At 44.9% G+C, this 16,571-nt stretch overlaps 1 protein-coding gene across 1 annotated transcript; it reads left to right on the top strand.

Annotated features, from left to right (window-relative positions):
• The first annotated feature begins 4,216 nt into the window (after positions 1–4,216).
• Positions 4,217–16,196, top strand: LOC140723100 (uncharacterized). The gene is made up of 6 exons (XM_073037722.1): positions 4,217–4,231; positions 7,199–7,367; positions 8,740–8,836; positions 10,799–11,080; positions 11,642–11,808; positions 16,020–16,196. The coding sequence occupies exons 3-6, from the start codon at positions 8,827–8,829 to the stop codon at positions 16,194–16,196; spliced, it is 636 nt and encodes a 211-aa protein (XP_072893823.1). The 5' UTR covers positions 4,217–4,231; positions 7,199–7,367; positions 8,740–8,826.
• Positions 16,197–16,571: the final 375 nt, after the last annotated feature.

Here is a 16,571-nt window from a genome sequence, read left to right as displayed (position 1 = left end):
CGTCAGAATGGTTTTCTGATTCAGTCTGAAGGTTATGGTACATTCAGCTCGTTTTCAGACCTGACAAACTATGTCTTCCAGCAGCCAGTTCCACCTCTTTCCTTCACCTCCATGGAAGCTGCATTTCCATAAGACCATAAGACATGCAGCCAATCAGGCACCGATTTATCCATGCTAGACTCTTTCCTGTAACACCACGGGCTCGTAGCTTGCTAAGCAGCCTCGAGTTTGGCACCTTGTCACAGGCCTTTCGAAAATCCAAGTACCCAACATCAACGTATTCACCTCTCTCTAACCTGCCTGTTATTTCTTCAAATAGAAATAGTCGAATGTCCTGCTACTAATTCAATATGCGAGCAACAACCTTCACCAAATAAGAGACCCCGTGAATTTAATGCTCCGAGTTCTTCCATCACTCACTGATGAAAAACGGTTGATGTATGTGTAAAGTAAATGCGATATCAGCCAAATTCACCAGCAGGAAATTGTCTAAATTTCATATGATGGCGCTGTGATCCTGCAATTTGTTTCCAGAAGTGAACAATAAACTGAAGGAGAAGAGCATTCATATCTTGCTGTGGACTTTGACCGGTAGTTATCTCTGGGAGATGGTAATCTCGGCACAGCCGCTCCCCAATTGCACATTACCCAAAGTAAACAACTGCGGGCAACTGTTAAAGATGGCTTTTAAATTGGCCAACTTAAAATCAGTGCAGTTCCTGGCGACGGGGGCACACTTAAATCTGGAGAAAGGGAATGTCCGCTGATCAAAAAGAACATTATTTCAAATGCATAATATTCCATCAGAGTGGAGAGCGCCCTTCCTTCTGCTGTCTCTGTGCAATAAACCCACAGCGATCTTTGCCCTGAGCTGTCGCTGGGGTTTATAATCTGACAATAAACTGGTCCTAAGGTGAATAATAAATCCAAGCGACGGCACCAACCGAACGGAATCAGGATGCAGGTTATGATTCCTCTCTGGAGGTGGTAAAATGTCGCGCACTGAAGTATTAATTCTGGTTCGGACGACGAGTTAGAAAGACTCATTCAAGCAAAGTGAGTCTTTGTCTGGTTTAACAGAAGCGTTGTGGAACATGATGTGGCGTTACTTGCTGAATAGACTGAAGTTCAGGTTTATGAGCGTGTTATCTACTGAACATTGCTCAGGGTGTGTTCACTTACTGTTAGGAACATAAAATTCAGATGCTCGGATTCCCTGAAATCAGACATAGGTGTCCTGCATCAGGTAGGAAGGTGGACTGTATTCGGCAGTGTTACGGCGTTTTAATAAGCCCGCTTGTAACGGCAGTATTTCTAATATTTCTACCATATCAATATTATCATTGAAATCGCGCGGCTTTACGTATCTGTGAGCTCGATTATTCTGTATGCTTTTTTTTTTTTAGCGAAAATAGATCTGGCAGTGATATTTATATTAACAAATAATGTGGTAATTCTCACTGACCGTAGACAAAAATAGCAAATTCTACACTCAGTGGGCGCTTTACTATGTACCTCCTGTACCTAATAATGTGGTCACTGAGTGCATGACCGGGACCTCTGATACCGTTCCCCGTCCGCTTCAATGGTGACCTCTAGTCTGTATTCGCTGGAACTCGATAAAGACGGGGAGTTGATTGTATGCGTTGTTATTTAGATGAAGGTGAGGAGGTTTTTTCCGCTGGTGGTTACATAAATAAAGCTTTTGCTGGAGACACCGAACATCACGCCGATTCTGAAGAAGGAATGCGTGTTTGCTCCTGTAGGGGGAGCTGAAGCAGAAGAAGTTATTATGAGGTTATATTTCTGAGGTGGAGCTAGTGTCAATTTGGAATTCTCTTCCTCAAAGGGAAAGAGAAGCAAAGATTTTTTTTCAGTGTGTTTGATTCCGCAAGGGAGTGAAGTGTTGCAGACGGTCGCAGGAATGTGTCACTGAGATCACGATCCAGCTGTGATCATAGAGAATGGCGGGACAGGACTGAGGGAGCGAATGTCCTGTTACTAATTCAACATACCAGTAGCACACTCTGACAAATAAGAGACCCGGTGTATTTAACGTTTGAAGTTTTTCCTTCGATCTCAGACGAGGAACGCCAGATGTATTTGCAAAATAAGTGCCATACCTGCCGAATAAGCAAGCGTTATATGGTCACAATTTCATATGCTTCTACGTTGACATGGTAACTTGTTTCCAGTAAGTGGGCAATAAACTGCAGGGGAAGGGCGTTCTTATCTCGCTGTTGACTTTGACCGGTTGTTATCTCTGGGCGATGGTAATCTCAGCACAATTGCTCCACAATCGGCCCATTGCAGTAATGGACCAACTGCGGACTGCTGTTAAAAATGGCTCTTTCTAAACAGGCTGACGTTCAAGTCAGCTCCAGGTAGTCGGAACACACTTAAAGAATGCCAGTGTTCAAAACGAAAAAAAAAATACATGACTCCAAATGCATAATATTTTACAAGAGTTCACAGCGCCCTTCCTTCTCTCTCTGTGCAATAAACCCACAGCGATCTTTGCCCTGAGCTGCAGCTGGAGTTTATAATCCGACAATAAACTGGTCCCAAGTAGAACAATAAATCAAAGGGACGACACCAACAGAACCGAACCAGGATGCGGGTTGTGCTCCCTCCCTGGAGCAGATCAGATTGTCCAGAGAAAGGTAATCATTGTATCGCGCACTGAAATCGTACTTTTGGCTCGAACCACACATTCGGAAGGCTTAAAAACCGAGTCTTTGCATTTTTCATAACAATCGTTGTGAAACACGGTGTGGCGTTACTTGCTGAATAGACTGAAGTTCTGGTTATGAGCGTGTTATCAACTGAACATTGCTCAGGGTGTGTTCACTTACTGTTAGGGACATAAAATTCAGATGCTCGGATTCGCTGAAACCAGAATCAGGAGTCCAGCACCAGGTAAGAACAGGGACCGTACTGGGTTGAGTTATGGTGCTTCAATAAGCCCACTTGTCACGGCAAGTATCTCTAGTTTTTCTACCGTATCCATACTATCAGTTACTGTTCCAGGTGAAGCTGAAACAGGTGAAGGTAGATGATGTTATTTTTATGAGTTGAAACTGTTTTCAAAGGAAATGAGGAGCAGGGATTTTTTTCCAACGTGTTTAATTCTGCAGCGCACAAATTCCTGACAGACAAGGGAGTGCAAATTATTCCAGGCGGCCGCAGGGATGTGTCACTGAGATCACGGTCCAGCTGTGATCATAGACAATGACGGAACAGGACTGAGGGAGCGAATGTCCTGTTACTAATTCAACATACCGGCAACACCCTCAGACAAATAAGAAACGCAGTGAAATTAATGTTTATTCCCATCGGTCTCTGACGAGTAACGGTACAAGTACGTGTAAAATAAATGCGATGCTGGTTGATGTATGTGTGGAGTAAATGGGTTGCCAGGCAAATTCGCCAACGGGATATGATCATAATTTCATATGATTGTTACTGTGATGTGGTAATCTGTTTCCAGTAACTGAGCAATAAGCTGAAGGAGAAGGGCGTTCTTATCTTGCTGTCGACTTTGACCGGTTGTTATCTCTGGGAGATGGTTATCTCGGCACAGTTGCTCCCCAGTTGGCTCATTACTGTAAAGGGCCAACTGCGGACAACTGTTAAAGATGGCTCTTTGTAAACAGGGTGACCTTGAAGTCAGCTCCAAGCCGGGGGGACACAGTAAAATCAGGAGAAAAAGAATGCCTCCGGTTCAAAAGAGAGTATTATTCCAAATACATTATATTCCATCAGAGTTGACAGCGCCCTTCCTTCTGCTGTCTCTGTGCAATAAAACCCAGAGCGATCTTTGCCCTGTGCTGTCGCTGGGGTTTATAATCTGACAATAAACTGGTCCAAGGGTGAATAATAAATTAAAGCGACGACGCCAACCGAACCGAACAAGGATGTGGGTTGTGATTCTTCTCTAGAGCACATCAAGTATTCCAGAGAGAGGAAATTACTGCACCGTTTGCACTGTAGTATTAATTCTGGTTCAGACCACTTGTAAGAGTGACTTGTTCATGCAAATTAAGCTTTTATGTGGTTTAACACAAGCGTTGTGGAACAAGGTGTGGCTTTACATGCTGAATAGACTGAAGCTCAAGTTTATGAGCGTGTTATCAACTGAACATTGCTCAGGGTGTGTTCACTTAATGTTAGGGCCATAAAATTCAGATGCTCGGATTCGCTGAAACCAGACTCAGGAGTCCAGCACCAGGTAAGGACAGGGTCATAGGGGAAATGTTATGGCGTTCATTTCACACACTGATCGCCCTAGTCGTGCTATTGTTTCTATCAGTTCCATATTGTCCTTAGGATTGCGTGGATTAACGAATATGTGTGTTTTATTTTGTTTGTGTTTTTTTTCTTAGCAAAAAGTTTATATATCTGGCAGTGATATTTAGGATAAAAATTCCTGTAATAAATCTCACTGCCAGTTGATAAAAGTATGGAAACCTGCACTCAGGGGCACGTTTTTATGTACCCCTGTGACTAATGATGAGACGCTGAGTGAATGTTCGGCGTTTAATGCGGCTGCACCGCGTCCAAATCCAAGGTTATGCGTTCAGTGACGCTCTCTTGCACACCGCTGTTGGAGTGCATGCTTATTTGATTTCTTGCCGCCTTCCTGTCGGATTTAATCAGTCTGGCCAATCTCACTGAGCTCTCTCATTAACGGGGCCTTTAGAACTGCCACTCGCTGGATTTTCTTTGGTTTGTTTCCGGAGCATTCTCTGTAAATCGAGAGATTTATACGTGAAAATCCAAGTAGCTGATGAGTTTCGGTAACACTCAGACCACCCGGTCTGGCACCAGCCATCACTCCACGGTCAATAGACAATCGGTGCAGGTGTAGGCCATTCGGCCCTTCGAGCCAGCACCGCCATTCAACGTGATCATGGCTGATCATCCACAATCAGTACCCCGTTCCTGCCTTCTCCCCATATCTCTCGTCTCTGCTATCTTTAAGAGCTCTATCTAACTCTTTCCTGAAAGCATCCAGAGAATTAGCCTCCACTGCCTTCTGAAGCAGAGCATTCCATAGATCCACAACTCTCTGGGTGAAAACGTTTTTCCTCAACTCTGTTCAAAATGGCCTACACCTTATTGTTAGCTGTGGTCTCTGGTTCTAGACTACCTCAACATCGGGAACATTTTCCCTGCCTCTAGCGTGTCCAATCCCTTAATAATCTTATATGTTTCAATCAGATCCCCTCTCATCCTTCTAAATTCCAGTGTATATTACGGTCAACGTCACTTATATCACATTTATTTCCTATTCAGATGTTTGGTCTAAATAACAACTGAACTCGTTGACCATACCTGCATGTGTTTATGTTTTTTCAGATGCAGGCAGATGATTAACAGATTCATATTAATGAGCTGGTATACTGTTGTACCTAACAAAGTGGCCATTTACTGCATTTCACATTTAGACAAATCCTCACCATCTCGAATATGAACACGGATGAGATCTGGGCCTGATTATTGACGATTTGCAATTTTTGCAACAACAGGTTGTCGCTGGCAAGGCAGGAGACAAAACATTGTTATAAGATGGGGGTAACGTCGAGAGAGAGACCCGTCGCTTTTCCCTCTAAACTGCGCGTCTGCGTAACCAAAATGCTCCCACGAACGGAGCCTTTGTTGCAGCGCAGATGGAATTAAACACTGCCAGAGAAACGTTTATGAGACCTGAAAGTTTTTCTTTGTTGTACTGCATTTCATCCTATTCGTTAATTAATAATTAAAATCAAAAGAATGTATTTTTTTCTGGTCTGTCTTCATCCTAAATATTCATAGATGCATTTTACAAAAGATGCCGAATATTTTTCAGGCCGTGTGAAAACTTCCAGCTCAGAGCAATGGCTCATCCACGCAGCGTCAAACATAGAAATTAGTGGGAACATTGGAGACGGGACCACGTTAGATTCTATGCATATTAATCACGATTGAATACGGTACATTATCGTGCTCCCTGTTATAGACGCGGTTAAAAGTTAATAGAGAGGACAAAACTGTTTCACCGTGAGCCTCTCTGGTATCCAGGAAATAGTAATGAATAACGCAAGAAAATTAATAATAATTTCGTCTTGTCCGAGGGAGCATAGTGTGAGGCAATGAGGCTCAAGTGCTTAACAATACAGAACTAATGTTGAGCAGCGAATAACTAGAAGGTCTATTTACTATAAATTCAAGAGCTTTTCGGTTTCGTCACCAAGCAGCATAGAACCAGACTACAGCGCACAGTGAGGACTGCCGAGCGCATCATTGGAGCCTCCCTGCCCTCTATTGTGGACCTGTACTCTTCCAGGTTGAAGAAGAGGGCGGGGAACATCATAAAGGACTCCTCCCATCCTGCACACGGACTGTTTGATCTTCTTCCGTCTGGTAGGCGCTTCAGATCCCTCCAGACTAAGACTAATAGGCACTGGAGAAGTTTTTTTCCTACTGCGGTCACTTTGCTGAACAGTTAACTGCCGGTTAACTGTCGGCTAACTATTACTTGTATTGCAGTACCTCTATGTATAATCTATATTTTCATTTATATTTATCATTATTATTGTTATGAGCAGAGAGACAACATCTGCCGGAAGTAAATTCCTTGTATGTGTACAGGTACTTGGCGATGAAAGTTTGATTCTGATTCTGATTAATGCCCCGATAATCACTTTTACTACCTTTTCAGAACATTGGGTGTAGTACCTCCCCCATTATAGGTATGAGCAAGGATGAGATCTGGGCCAAATTGCTCAATTAAGCGTGCAGCATATCACGCATCATCTTGGACAATTCCAATTCTGATACTGCGTCTTCCACAGTGTCTTTTTACACAGATCCAATCTGATGTACCGAGTTTCCAGCACTTTATGAGAGGAAGGCAGGAATATGACATTGGGGCAAAAAAAATAAATAAATCAGCCATGATTGAATGATGGAGCACACTCGATGGACTGAATCACTTCATTCTGCTCCAATATCTTATCATGACTGAACGATGAGTCCTTCATATCTCGTATCAGGATTTGTGACGTGTGAGGGACAATTACAGATTTGTTCACTGAGATCCTTTTATTTGTTTTCAGCGTTTAAATTTCAGTGAGATTTGCCTTTGGTACATTAAGTAAAAATGTTTTGCTCTCATTTGTATTGTTAACGTGCTTCATTATCTCTCTGGTTATAGTTAGATCTGCGGTGAGATATTTATTGGAAGAAAAACCCACAACTGGAAGCAAACCACGACTGTAGATGAGGGAACAGCAACAAGTGAACCAGCCCGAGGATTGAGAGCATCAACTGGAGAGAACCTTTCTGACTCAGAGTTTCCATTGATTCAGTCAGGAGAAAGTTTGGTGAGTCTAATTTACACAAACACTGGTCCTTTAGACATTACATACCTGTACAAAGGAAGGTATGAAATAGGTGGATTGGACTGAATGTGCCCAGAAACACCAGTTATGCCTCTGCCTAACCCACTTGCGATCACTCCAGGTCTGATAATGTGCTTTCAGAAGCCCAGCTCTTTTAAGTCTCGCACATTCTCTCAGTGTTCGCTCATTTGAAGTTTCTGCATCATCTGCAGCAGCTTTTGGTCATTTCTGCTATTTCCTTGTTACGTCATAGTCATCTCAAAAAACGTTGACAATTTCCTCCCTTTATTAGAAGCCGCAAGTACGTTGTGCTGTAGTGATTGAAGAAAGGTGGAATTAATATGAACTGCAGCAACATGCCATTGATTCCTCTGGCTATTACAATCTGCAATGATATACTTACCCTCAAATATATCGTCGTGTAGACCTTTGCTGAGAACAGACCTTTTATAAAGAAAAATGTCCCAACACTGCATTTTATTCAGTCCTCACTAGCAAATGGCAACAAACAATTTACATTTACATGCCTTGGCCTCATCAAGTACTTTTCTGCTAATTACATTGTCAGAGCCTGTGAACGTGACGTTAAGCAGAGGTGTACATTCGAAGTTATGTTTCCATGGATGTTGTATATGGGTCTTCAGCAAAGCCTTTGACAAGGTGTCACATGACAGCTTGGTCTCGATGATCAAGTCCCATGCTGTCCGGAGAGAGCAAGTTGGATGTATTCAAAATTAGCTTCAAGGTAGCAAGCAAAGAGTGCTGATTGAAGGTTTCTCCTCGCAATGGAGGCGAGTAATTAGTGTTTGGGACCTTTGGTATTCGTTATTTTATAGCAATGATTTGAATGCGGTTGCACAAGGATTATTTGACTGGTAAGTTCGCAGAATGCACAAAATTAGAAGATTATCACAGAGAAGATTATCGTAGCTATAGGGGATCTAAGTGGACAGGGGGTGGTAAAGAGATTTCAAAACCGAACCGAGCAGCAACGGATTCATGCAGATGTTGGGGATCATGTGGAGGAAACAACCAGAGGAAGTGGATGAGGCAGGCGCAGTCGCATAATTCAAAAAGCAGTTGGGATGTGTAGATGGAGTGAAAAGGCTAGAAGGGAAGTGGGCCCATCACAGGAAATTGTAACCATCTCGATGGGCACTGTGGTTGGCATTCTCTCGTTGAGATGAACGCTCTGAATTTGAACTCTATTGCTGTGTGAGTCTGGCTGTAGATGAATCAGTGGGCAGACATACATACATCGTGTGGAAGGTGTTGTGAATGGGGAATGCTTCTCCGATACTTGCAAAGTAATCGTACTCTCTCTAACTCACTGTCTGCTTGTTGTGTAATTCAGGGCATCACCAGCAGGTGGAGGTTTCCAGAACCGGGACCATAATGTAAACAAGACGACGACAATCAACAACCGTCAGGCATAATCAGAATGGATGAAGGTATGATCACTGGGATCTTAGAATTAAACTTTTGTCGCTTTGGTACACAGTAGTTCAGATGAAACAACTTACACAGGTGTTAACAGGGCACAGAAAAGTTTCATCAAGCAGTGTCATTTATCCCGCTGGTAAACGGCCTAGAGTAATTGATCAAGCTAACAGTTCCAGCGCAGGGACGTGACACCGGTAATTGTCGAATCACTCCACCCACCATACAAAGCTTCACCTGTGTGAAAGGAGCAGGAGATCTTGAAACAGGTGGTCGTGAGTGAATCACAGGCAGGAATGAGTCTGTGGTCTTGTGGTTTATCTAAATGTTCAAGGTCAGTGTCCGTTTCACCTCCAGAACGGCCCTGATGTGAAAGACATCGCCAACTTTAATTTATAAAACTCAACGCCAGATGATAGGAACATTTACGGGATTTCAGAGATTCTGTGATAACACAACATTTCAGGGTTTGGAAAGAAAGTTTTCAAGACCCTCCAGGTTTTTATTGGCTGTTGCGCAAAGGAGAACAGGGGTGTTTCCTAAATCTGTTTTCTGTAGCGGAGCGGAGATCATTGCCGGTGTTGGGAATGGCTGAGGTTCAAGAGGCAGCTCATTGTAGACATATTTGTGGTCTGCTTCGGAGTTTTAATACTCCAATGAATGTCTGGGCTGTGGAGAAATGGTGAACGTCAGTTTCTAAATATTTCACTCTTGAGATGATCTTCTACCTGAATTTAAATTCCCAGGGTCTCTGCAGGGAAACCTGTTATAACCAATGACTAAATATTTCTGTCACCAATAGAAATTGCGATTGTACTCAAATCTGTGATTCCAGATGGAATAAAAAGATATTACAGCCTGGAAACGGGTCCTTCTGCCCATCTAATTCATGCTGTTCTAAATGTCTGAGCTTGCCCCATTTTCCTGCACTTTTTACCAAATTTTCCTTGTAAACTTCTATCCTTTTTCCTGCCCACATGCTCTCAACATCGTAATTTTATTTCCGTTTGCGGCCTCCTCTGGATGCACCTAATTTATATCCATCACCCATAACGTGGAAAAATGCCCTTTTGGTCCCTTATAAATGTCTGCGCTGAAGTCTCAGACTCCCCTACCTTGTAAAAAAGACTGTGACCACCTACCCTATCTACACCCCTGATCATTTTATGTTCATATATGTGCGTAAGGTCACCTCTCAAGCTTCTGAGCTCCAGGGAAAACATTCCTAGCCGAACCATATAAAACAAAAAACAACACCCTAGTCCAGTCCCGTAGTGGTCATTCTCCACTACACACTTTCCAGTTTAGTCACCTGCATCCCATAGATTAGCAACAACAACTACACACAAAGCTCTCGAAGCAAAACTTTGCCAATGACTAGCGTAGTTGTTACATGACGATCATCAGGCGCGGGATAAGATGGGAACCAGGGGAGCGGTCATCATAGATTTCAAGGTAATGGTCAGTCTATGATCCAGGGGACCGGACGATGTGCGTCACAAGGGAATTGTCAGTCTGTGACCAAGGGGACTGGACATCCTGTGACAAAGTGATTGGACAATGTGTGATCCAGCAATCTGGACCATGTGTAATTGCGTTGCTGGTCTGTGTTTGTCACAGACTACTGGACAGTTAGTGACCCTGGGAGATTTTTGCTTGTGGAAGATAATCGCAGTGATAATTCCCAGTATCACCGGAGACCATTGCAATAAGATCCGTGTCATCTGTGTGTTCAACTGCTGTGAATTCAGTGATTAGCATTACTGTGTCTATCCTGTTATTTTACTGGGCGTGAATGTGTCCAGTCACCGGCTTATCGGAATGGTCACCTGGCAGGATGTACGGTTCACATTAATCAGTACAGTTCCACTCCAAATCTGATCAGCCAGAGTCTCGGCTCCACGGCAGTCTGAATCAATTTTGCTCATCTCTAAATCATACTCGTATAACCTGCAATTCGTCATCTATTTCAGGGGGGAATCCAGCAGGGAAAGCACCAAAGAGACTTTTACCTGGCGGATCATCGAGGGAAGATGATCGGGACACGGGAAGCAAGGTACCAAAGCAGGGTCAGATTGCGAGCAATGTCCCAATGGAATGCAGTCCGGCCGCAGCGGAAGTGGAGCAAAGTCGGCCCAGAGACAGGGATGTCGGAGACACCGATCAGGATCCTGGAACCTCCACAAGTGAGGCGACTGTCTATCAGCTCGGAAGCTCATTAAACATGGAATTGTCAACTCCCCAACAAGGAGCAGGTGAGTGAAATATGGGGGTGATGTGCTCACAGAATCTGGCAGGGAGGAGGGTAAAGATGAGGCTTTGTTGGAGGGTTGGTCAGATGAGAGGGGGAATGTGTGAGTGTAGTACATGTGGTGTAGTGGGCACCCGTTACCCCACTACAGGAAATGTTCTGCCTGCTCTGAGGATTTCTAGGATGTGGATTGGAGGAAATGCAGCTGTCCAGATGAGGAGAGTATTTCTGGAATATGAATCAAGGGGAATGTATCGTCAGGATGGAGAGAGTATCTCTGGGAAACGAATATTACCTACTGTCCCAGCATTTATTGCCATTCCAAAACTGAAATAGGTGAGTGGGTGGGATGGGGGATGGACTGGTTCGCATTAAATGTGGTCCTTCTTTTACGTAATGCCTAGAATATTGTTGGGTAGGTTTGAAGGCCACTGTTGGAGATGGGGAATTAATCCATTGTTTGTGTCTGTAGGCATGTTCAAGACACGTTCTTTCTTTTTGTTGAGTTGGTTGACAGCGGTGGATATTTGAGTTCAAGCCTACATTTTCCTTTCTATATTCACAGAGCCAAAGTTTACAATCTCTGAACTCCTGGCACCGGGGGAGGAATACCGACTGTGCCAACTGACAAAGTTCTACAGAGACAGACTCCAACAAGCGATTGAAGAAAAGGTTGAAAGACTCGGTTCGATGTTGACAAAGGAGGGATATTTCAGTAGAGAAGAAAATGAGGTGAGTGTAGTTAGTGTATTGTCACTGAACCGCTGGGAATAGTGACCAAAATTAATCTCCTTCACGTTCTACGAGTTCTACCTGGCAATGGAGACTTTGATCTCTGACTTGTCTCTCGCCGATCTGGTCTCAGCTGTTAAGGTGGGGAGCACTGGGAACTACAGGTTCAGCGTCACCTTTTCTTCTCACACCTGCTGTATTTATCGGTGTGAAATAAGAGCAGTGGGTATATATCTGGACTGTTGAACAGGCATTCAGTCTAAAATTAATTTTGTATTTTATCTGGACCATCGCTCATATTCACCTCTGCTCGTTAATCCAGGATGAATATTAAACTGTTAGATTGTACATTGGACCAACCGGCTTCACTGCCGTACTTGAGGGATGGAAAACTGCTAACCACATCTGGTCTGGTCTCTATCTGAGTTCCCGAACAATGGGTGGTTGACTTGTCGTAGTCATAGATATTTACAGCACAGAAGCAGGCCCTTTGGCCCATCTATTCCATGCTGGAATACTTAAACTACCTATTCCCATTGACCTTCACTGGGCCATGGCGCTCTATACCCTTATCATTCATTCCATCTTAAACGCTTGTACTGCTTGCGTTGCTAGCTAGTTTCGCACTATTAGCACCTTCTGAGTCAATAAGTTTCACCTTTTTACCTCTTGATTTTTTCACTTTCACCCTTTACTGATAACCTCTTGTTGTAGTACCTCTTTACCTCAGTACAAAATGCCTGCTTGTATATATCCTGTCTATACCCGATGACATTTTGTACACTTCTATCAAATCTCCCCTCAGTCTTCCACGTTCCAATGAATAAAGCCCTGACCCGTTGACTCTTTTCTTATAACTCAGGTCTTCCAGTCCCGACAGCGTCCTTGTCCAGTCACGTCAAGTCAAATTTATTTATAAAGCGCAATTAAAAACAACGCATGTTGACCAAAGTGCTGTACAAAATATAACAGGTAGCTAAAATGACAAATACAAGAAACACAGATAGAAACAACAAGACACTTAGCTTACTGACACAAAATAAACAACACATAAGCCTAGGCACAAGCCAAAAATCAGCCACATCAGGAAGATTCAAACGCTAGTGAAATTTTGAGCCTGGACTTAAAAGAGTCAATGGAGGGGGCATATCTGATAGGGAGGGGAATGCTGTTCCACAGTCTAGGGACTACAACAGCAAAGTCGTATCACCACTGATCTTTAATTTAGATCGCGGGACAGCCAGGAGCCTCAAGTCAGCCGACCTGAGGTACCTGGAAGTAGAATAAGGGGTTAGAAGGTCTGCGTAATTTTGTGTACTCTTTCAAACTTATTTCCATCTGCCCTGTAGGTAGGTGAGCAGAGCTGCACATCATATCAAAATTAGGCCTCACCAACGTCTTATACAGCATCATATCCCATCTACTGTCCACAATATTTTCATTTATAAAGGTTAATGCGCAACGACACTTTCAGATCCGCAACTTGTGCACATTTGCAACCACTCTCAATGACTTATGGACCTGTATTAACAGATCAGTTTGTTCTACTGGTCTCTGTGTGAGATCTATCCTGCTTGGTCCATCCAAAGTGCAACATCTTGCACCTGTCTTATTAAATTACATCAGCCCCTTTTAATCCTAATTTCCAGTTGGTCTAGATCTCACTGCAAGCTCTTGTAGTCTTATCTTTGTCCACTGCACCTTCCCAATGTTGAAGTCATCAGCAAATTTGCTGATCCTGTTAAACGTTATTTCATCAAGATCATTGATATAGATGACAAACACCAACAGACACAGTACCGATCCCCGTGACACTACACGAGTTACAGGTGCCAATCGGAAATGCAACAGTCTATAGCCACACTCTGGATTCCTCCAAAAAGCTAGTGTCTAATCCAGTTTACTACCTTATCTCGAATGCTGAACAACTGAATCTTCTTGACCGACCTGCTATGCCGGACCTTGTCAAATAACGTGTTGACGTCAATGTAAACAATATCCACAACCTTCCTTCATCAACTTTCCTGGTAACTTTCTTGAAAATCTCTAAGATAGGTTAGACCTATAAGATCACGCACAAAGCTGATACGACCACAAACAGCAACAGTTTGACGTAAAAGTGAAAAAGAAAGCACAAAACATAAAATAAATCTGCTGACTGGCTGATATCGCATGATCCCAAAAAATCAACAGGTTGTCCTAAAAAGGAAGAAGATCAATAGGTTGTCCTAAGAGGGAAGGGGAAAACGAGTAGCTAAATAATGAGAGACAAGGATACACCATTTGAGGTCACTCTCCCTGGAGCTCACAAGCAGTGATTGTTTTGTCCTAAATCTGACCTATTCAGCCATGAGTGGCACTTGGTAAATTAAATGTGTTACACCCTTGAGTGACTCTGTTTTCGTTGGGATTCATTGGCACTGTATGTATTTAATTAGACAGGATTTATCCAAAGGCAAGAGGAGACATCTGTAAATATGTTGCTCATCTATAAATTCATCATCCGGAGACGTCTGCTTTACTGGTAAACCCTTAAATCGCTTTCACAACTGTAACTCTATCAGGGTCTCGATCCGGTCCGGGTGCTCCGGACTCCGGGTCCTGCAGTTGTCCCTCCCGTCACCCGTGATCTAGTTAGGACCCTCCTGGCTCAAGGAGGCACACCTGTAACTCATTGAGCTGCAGGTGTTTATAAGGGGCCTTGGGACTGGGACCAGGCGGGTGGTCGTTTTGTTCTGTTTCCTGTTTCTCCGCCGGCTCCGAACTCATCTCTGCATTCTGTTATCCTGGCCGGGCTCAGATCTACTCCTCATCATGCTTCTCTGACCCGTACCAGTCCTGCCAGGTTGGTCCGCTCCCCCACCTCTCTTCCCATGCGCTGGTCGCGCTTCTCCGCTCGTTTGTTTTGTTCGCGCGGTCGCGCTCTCTGCCGGCCGTTCCCGATTTTCCCGTTATCATGGCTGTTGTGTTGGTCACCCTGGACCTATGCCCATTCCTACACCTTGCCTCCATCGGGCAGGCCTGGCCGGTCTGCCGCTGCCCGGCAGGGGTTCTACCCTGTCCTCCTCTTCCGCCCGAACCCTGGGATTGTGCCCCGCACCCGCCTAGGGTGTTTCGCGTCTTGCCCAGGCCTCTGGTGTTTCCGCCTGGGAGGCGGCCCTACCCGGGGTATATGCGGCCCGCCCAGGGAGGGCTCTCTTCTGCCCCGTCCTCCTCTTCCGCCCGAACTCTGAGATCGTGCCCGGCACCCGCCTAGGGTGTTTCGCGTCTTGCCCAGGCCTCCGGTGTTTCCGCCTGGGAGGCGGCCCTACTCAGGACAGATGCGGCCCGCCCAGGCAGGGCTCTCCGCCAGCTTATCTAGCCACCTAGACCTGTCTGCCTGCCTCCCTGAACCCCGGGGACCTGCCTGCCTGCCTGCCTGAACCCCCAGGGACCTGTCTACCTGCCTGCCTGCCTGAACCCCGAGGGCCTGCCTGCCTACCCGAACCCTGGGAACCTGTCTGCCTGCCTACCTGAACCCTGGGGATCTGTCTGCCTGCCTGCCTGAACCCCCAGGGTCCTGTCTACCCGCCTGCCTGCCTGAACCCCGAGGGACCTGTCTACCTGAACTCGAACTCCGGGAGCCCATCCGCTCTGCCTGCTTGACACTGTATTTACCTGAACCCCAGCTGTACCCTTAAATGCCATGGCATCCCCATCCTGTCCTCCCCCGAGTACTTCAGTGTCTACGTCCGTCGTTTGGGTCCATCCGGCCACGTTCCTGACAAACTCCTCAGACCTGGTAGCAGTGAAACTGAGGGATTATTTCACAGTGCAGTGGACCATCAGAGAATTATGCTGATTTATTCCATAATTCTCGTCCATTATTCGTGTTATGGAAAACCTTTCCAATTCCCTAATGGTAACTGCTCTAGGAGATCAATGATTCAAACCCAGGACATCATTGCTTTCATCTCTCAGAGCGATGTCCTAAGCCCATCCATGTTCAGTTGCATCCTCGATTACCTTAGTTCTATCATCGGTGTATGTTCTGGTCAGAGCACTCGTCTGAGTGCTACCGGTACCATGTAACCTAGTACTACCTGTCGCATGGTTGGATGATCGGTGACTAAACCAGCACCCCCACCATGCTGGCCTGGTGAGGAGGGTGGCTAGACACCCTGCAGGACGAAAACCAAGACCTGTCAAAGGGCGGATGACCCTTCTGTTAGGGTCAACGGCCATCTCGCAAACAAGCGCGGAAAGGGCATCCCTCGCATCGAAGCTTGGTCTGGCCATTCACTGCAACAGAACTTCCCACAGACGTCTTGGACCCAACCAGGCTGCTGGATCCGGGACGGGATGTCGAGAGGGTGGATCTGGACCGGTGCAACGTCCTACTCACCTAAAATCCACTCACGCACACGGTTCCTTTCTGAGGAGTGGGGTACCACCCCACTAACTGACTGAAAGGAACCATCATCCTCCTATGGGATGGATAGCCAGATATATATATATATATATATATATATATATATATATATATATATATATATATATGTATAGAGAGAGAGAGAGAGAGAGAGAGAGAGAGAGAGAGAGAGAGAGAGAGAGAGAGAGAGAGAGAGAGAGAGAGAGAGAGAGAGAGAGAGAGAGAGAGAGAGAGAGAGAGAGAGATGTTGCTTGAAGACGGTTCAATGTTTAATTCATAATTCCTCAGTAAATGAGGAAGCCCATGCCTGCATTCAGGAAGTGATCACCATTTTACAGCATGAGTGCCAGGC

This window comes from Hemitrygon akajei, unplaced genomic scaffold, assembly GCF_048418815.1.
Source record: "Hemitrygon akajei unplaced genomic scaffold, sHemAka1.3 Scf000100, whole genome shotgun sequence".
Lineage (NCBI taxonomy): Eukaryota > Metazoa > Chordata > Chondrichthyes > Myliobatiformes > Dasyatidae > Hemitrygon > Hemitrygon akajei.
This window is presented reverse-complemented; position numbering and strand designations above follow the sequence as displayed.

Excerpts from the sequence above, each read along its gene's own strand:
- LOC140723100 (XM_073037722.1), top strand. Across the intron at positions 11,081-11,641 it reads AACTCCCCAACAAGGAGCAG|AGCCAAAGTTTACAATCTCT; the intron begins GTGAGTGAAATA and ends CTATATTCACAG. Across the intron at positions 11,809-16,019 it reads TCAGTAGAGAAGAAAATGAG|GGTCAACGGCCATCTCGCAA; the intron begins GTGAGTGTAGTT and ends CCCTTCTGTTAG.